Raw genomic sequence first — 6,000 nt, 5'->3', positions numbered from 1 at the left:
GCTCAGTGGATAGAGCATTGACCTGTTGACAGAAGGATCCCAGGTTCGATTCAGCTCAAGGGCACTTGCTCGGTTTGGGCTCGATTCCCAGTAGGGGGAGTGCAGGAGGCAGCCAATCAATGATTCTTTCTAATTATTGATGTTTCTATCTCTCTCTCCCTCTCTCTTCCTCTCTGAAATCAATAAAAATATATTTAAGAAATATTAAATAGCTAAAATTTTATTTAGCTAATTTTTACCTCAGTGAATATGAGAGGAAGTAACAGAGGAACTTCACTGGAAAGGTTTATAAGACAGGGGATTTGAAGAAGGGTGGGTGGTATTACAAACTTCTGTATATTATTTTTAATACTATTTTTCCTTATATGATTGTCCTGGGCAAGGTTTGAATTTATGGCTCTCTGGGTAGGAGTATGCCAATAGTCAAGACATAATATCTATGCCATAAAATTTAACAGTATGGCCTGGGCAGTGTGGCTAAGTGGTTGATCATTGACCCATGAACCAGGAGGTCACAGTTTCATTCCTGGTCAGGTCACATGACAGGGTTATGGGCTCCATCCTAGTTGGGGGAGCACAAGAGGCACCTGATCAATGATTCTCTCATATCATTGACATTTCTCTCTCTGCATCTCCTTTCAGATCGCTGAAATCAATAATATTAAAAAACAAAAATAAAAGCATATTAAAAATGTTAACAAAATGTATTTCTAACATTATTTGAGGATGGGTCATAATTGTACTCATGTAGCCAAATGAGAACTAACTCTGAGTATTGCTCCCTTAGTAAGTGGCAGGGATAGCTCTGTGATACTTTACCTATCAATTCAGATGACAACTGACTGGAGTTGAAGTAGAGGAGAAGCTTTAACAAACTTGCTGTGATAGCCTGTCCTTCGGGTGAAGACTATACCAGAGATAGAAGATCAAGCTCTTTCACTATCAACATGAAGCTTACAATGCCAGTAGGTGGGGAAATGGGTGGTGGATCACCTATTGAATATTGGTATAGTGCAGGTCTAGTAACAGTGCACATCACTTCCACACCCATCCTGTTAGCTATAATATAGGCTACATAGTCACATCTTACAATGTACAGATATGGCAGAAAAATGTGTTCTACTGTGTTTCCAGGGATAGCAACAAAAATGTTTAGCAAAAAGTGAAATTTCTGCCAGATAATAAGCATAAATACCCTAGAATTTAGTTTTAATGGGGAGGCAAATATTGAATAGTCAGGATTCACAGTAAACAAGTCTAACAACAAAGTGAGAATGCTAATATGACTAGAGAATGTCATGCAGAGACAAATAATATTAGAAGCTTTAGATTTTCTGCCTATTTATCTCTCCTTTTAATTGGATTCACTGACTCCTTTTTCCTCTGCATCTTTAAGAGGAATGCCATCTTTTTAATTGAGTCATGGAAAGCTTGTTTTACTTGCTTGTTTCTCAGTGTGTAAATAAAGGGGTTCAACATGGGTGAAATGGAAGTAATAAGGAGTAAAATCCCTTTATTTATAGCTACCTCGTCCTTGGCTGAAGGTTTGACATAAATGAAGATGCAGCTTCCATAAGTAATGGAAACCACAATCATGTGGGAAGAACACGTGGAAAAGGCCTTTTTCCTTTGCTGGGCAGAGGGAAACCTTAGAATAGTCCTGATGATATAAATGTAGGAAAGAACCACACATATGAGGGTGATGATGAATGTCAACACAGCACACACGATAACCATCTGTTCTATCAACCAGGTGTCTGAGCAAGAGATCTTCAGGAGAGGAGATGCATCACAGAGAAAATGATCAATGACATTCGAATCGCAGAATTCCAGGCCCAAACCCAGACTGAGTGGTGGGAGAATGATGATCAGTGCTGCTACCCAACAGGAGAAAATGATGTTCTTGCAGACTCTGCTGTTCATGGTGGTGGTATAATGCAGGGGTTTGCAGATGGCCACGTAGCGATCATAGGACATGGCAGCCAGAAGAAAAAATTCCGTTACTCCAAAGAGGTCTGTAAACAAGAGTTGACTGGCACAAGCATTATAGGTAATGGACTTGTCCCCAGATAATATGCTATATAGGAATCTGGGAACACAGGCAGTTGTGAAAGAAATTTCCAAGAAGGAGAAATTTTGAAGGAAGAGATACATAGGTGTGTTTAGGTGGGAATCAATCAGAGTGAGGGTGATGATGGTTAGGTTTCCAGATATACTCAACATGTAGGAAAGAAATAGAAAGATAGAAAGCAATATTTTCAGTGGAGTGTCATCGGTCAGTCCCAGCAAGATGAATGTTGTTAGTGTAGTATGGTTTTTCATCCTTGATTATTTTGCCCATTCTGCTTCAAATAGAAAGACTTTATATGAGGAACTGCAGAGTCCTGGTCATCTTCTAACCTCAAGAGAAGTAAATCAGTGAGTGATTCCTAGATCAGTGGGGAAATAAGCATATCATACATTCCAATGTTTGATTATCTCTTTGTCTCACATAAACTGACTGTTCATATTTAAATCACATATTTACACTGTGGCTTGTAATTACAATTTAACTGTAATTGGTGTTGGTTTGAGATATCCTATCTCATCTATATATATAAAAGCCTAAGCAACTGTTATGACTGGTGACTGGAAAACCAGCGCAACCAGTCAACCAGTCGCTATGACTCTCACTGAACATCAGGGACAGATGCTCAATGTAGGAGCTGGCCTCTGATGGTCAGTGCACTCCCCCTGTTTCTCCCCCTGGTTGGCCTCAATAGGTGGGGCCGGCTGGCCAGCTTCCCAGGGCCCCACCCTCAAGCTGGCCAATCTCTCCCGCAGCCCCCTCCTGTGGCCCTTCCACCCAGCTGGCTCCCTTCCCCTACTGGTCAGCCACCCTCCCCGGCCCCTTCCAATGGCCTGCCAATCCCCCGGGGTTCCTTTCTCCTGCTGGCCGCTCCCCCACCCCCTCATAGGCCTTGATCACTGTCCCAGTCCAAGGGATCCCACTTGTTCACGAATTTGTGCACTGGGCCTCTAGTATCTAATAAAGAAGGAATATGCAAATTGATCATCACACTGATGGGAGTGCCCATAGACACAAGATGGCAGCTCCCAGTCCCCTCAGCTCCGCCTGAGTTCCACAGTCCTTTCAGTCTAGTCAGGGGGTGGCAGGCGCAAGGTGTGGCCAGACCTGCCCTAAGCCCGCTAGCTGCATAGGGCTGGCAGGAGGCCCAGGCAAGCCTCAGATGGCGGCTGCCCAGTCACTTAGGGCCGGCCCGAATGCAGGCAAGCCTCAGATGTTGGCTGTTCAGCTGCCCAGGGCGGGTCTGAGGTGCAGGCAAGTGTTGGATGGTGGCCGCCCAGGATCCCAGGGCCACCTGAGACTCAGGTAACCAGGGCCAGCCAAGGCTTGTGCAGCTGGCAGTGGTAGAAGCCAGAGGTGTGATGGGGGCATCCCCTTCCCCTGATCACCAGGTCACCTCCCGGCCCTGAGGGCTCCAGGATTGTGAGAGGGGGCAGGCCGAGCTGAGGGACCCCCTCCACCCCCCGACAATGCATGAATTTTCATGCACCGGGCCTCTAGTTGTATTATAAACATCAATGAAAGCAAGTCCTAAAAATGGCTTTTGGATCTACTATTCTTACTTCCCCCTACATCCTAGAATTTGCGTTGGATCTTCTATTCTGACTTTCCTCTACTTCTGAACTCCAGAAATGCTTCTAGCAGAAAAGTCCCTTAAAAAAACTAACAATGGTCTTTGCTAAGAAAATCCTTGCATTAAAATTTACATGTGTATTAGCAATTAAACTCACAATGAATGCTTATCACATAGTTTATTCTGTTTCAACTTATCCAGTGGAGTTTCTCTGAGGTGTGTTTAAAATATTTTTATTAGATACATGCTCTCAAAGATTCATTAAGTATATTACAATCCAAACTTTTGGGGTTTTCCTCACAGGAAATTTATTTCAAATATATGTATTTTATATCATTAATATTACCCGTGGCTATATTTTACTTCTACTGTTAGAATACCTGTGTTATACATTTTAATGCTTTTTAGGATATCATAGTGCTACAAAGAAATTTCCTCCAGCTTATAAGCAGAAATCTGGAACTGTATACTCAGGTTAATTAATTTCTTTTTAAATTCCTTTGATAGTGAAAATCCGAATGCCCTTTAACTATCCGGTTTGTTTCCTCAAAAAATTAAATATCGAACTCACATTTGACCCAGTAATCCCACTTCTAGGAATATATCCCAAGAAAACAGAAACACCAATAAGAAAGAATATATGCACCCCTATGTTCATAGCAGCACGACTTACAATAGCTAAGATTTGGCAACAGCCTACCTGCCCATCAGCAGATGAGAGGATTAAAAAACTGTGGTACATCTATAGTTTCATATTTCTCTATATTTTGAGAGCCCTTTTCCCATCAAAGCATTAGAGATAAGACCATAGTTTTGAAATTGATTTTTTTCTTACTTATGTTTTTCCATTATTTCTTTCTAAACTCATTTGACAATGACATATTTTCATTCCTCATTGTATATGTTTACTTAAAAATTTGTGACAGACAAATAAGGGAACATTTGAAGTATGTTTATAGAGCTGAAGAGCAATATCTTGATTTTTTAATGTTTTGGGTCAGCCTATTTCAGCTGGAAATAAACACTACCACCCATTTTAAATATCATTTAGCAATATCAGTTTTAACAAGGTTTAGCAACTTCTGAAACATACTTCAACTTTCTCTCTTAAATTTTACCTACTTGATAATTGTCTTCTCTGTCCTATTAACCACTTATACATCAAGTCATGAGGTCTTTGCACCATTTAAACTACTCTAGCCCACATCACCACAAGCCTCCCTCTTGTTTCAATCATTAATCAATCTTTAGACTTGATTTAACTCAAGTTCTCTTCTGCATAAAAACCATGAACTTATGAAAGTCTACAGCTTAATTGCTACCATCTCACATTATCCTGAATTTCTTCCTATCATTTTCTCTATTTTTTTTTTCCTTTCTCCTTCATAGCTCCTTTTCCTTTTCTAATTCGTTGGTGCACCTGAACTATTTTTTCTAGGCAATATCTCTTTTACTCTTCCCGCTCTCTAGGGAGTTCTAATAAATAGGGTGATTTAAAGTAGGCTGATGATACTTACATTTACATCTGCAGGAAAATGTTACAGTATTCTGACTTCAATTTATTCTTAGACATCTAGATCACTTAGATGGTTTGAACTTACACTTTTCCTTTTTTGTATCTGAGAGTCCTTGAGCAATTTGATTAATTTCTTTATCATGTGTCTTTTATTTGTGTGTGTATGTGTGCAAACTTCAGATAAAATAATATGTACATCTTATGGTTATAATGAAAAATATAGATAATATAGATAAAATATGTACAACTGCATCTGGAATTAGGCGACCATTCATTACTATTCAGTATTGGTCATTCTTATTTTATCTTATGACTTCCTATTGAGAGTCCTCTAGATGTGCATATTTCAAGACTTTTAATGTGGCACTTATGTCTGTGTTCCCTTCCCTGTCAACAATACGTCTCATTTAAAAACATTGTTTATTATTCTTTTTTCCTTGACTCCCATTATCAGTTGTCGGCATGTCTTGCCATTTCTGTTTTCTTTTTAATTTGTTCCTTTTATTCTCTCACTCACAACACTACTTTTACTCTTGGTGTCTTTATCTCATAGCTGAAATATTGCAGAAACATGTTAATATATGGTTAACATATATGTTTACTTTCCCCATTCAGTATTTTAAAATCAATGCAATCAGAATCATTTTTCTAAATCCCAGATGTGATTAACTCTCCCCTATGTGTTGTGGATGATATTTTTGAACTGACATTTACCCTATACTATGTATTTCTCTGAAACTCTTGATCTACCTCTCAGTTAAATGGAAGTTAATTAATTTTGGCTTTAGGTAAGAGTTGAGAAGAGGAGAAAGAGGGATGCATTAATGGGTTTGAGTTTCAAAT

At 39.6% G+C, this 6,000-nt stretch overlaps 1 protein-coding gene across 1 annotated transcript in view; it reads right to left on the bottom strand.

The window, feature by feature from the left end:
* Positions 1 to 1,338: 1,338 nt before the first annotated feature.
* LOC307101054 (olfactory receptor 6C2-like) overlaps positions 1,339 to 6,000 on the bottom strand; it is a gene marked incomplete at both ends in the record, with an annotated part of 44,435 nt that continues 39,773 nt past the window's right edge. Inside the window, one exon of the mRNA XM_079773780.1 lies at positions 1,339 to 2,152. Coding sequence (XP_079629906.1) covers positions 1,339 to 2,152 — 814 coding nt within the window. The remainder of the gene's footprint in view (positions 2,153 to 6,000) is intronic.

This window comes from Cnephaeus nilssonii (assembly GCF_951640355.1).
Source record: "Cnephaeus nilssonii genome assembly, chromosome: 6".
In the NCBI taxonomy this organism is placed as follows: Eukaryota; Metazoa; Chordata; class Mammalia; order Chiroptera; family Vespertilionidae; genus Cnephaeus; species Cnephaeus nilssonii.
The sequence above is the reverse complement of the archived record's forward strand: the minus strand, read 5'-3'. Positions and strand labels throughout refer to the sequence as shown.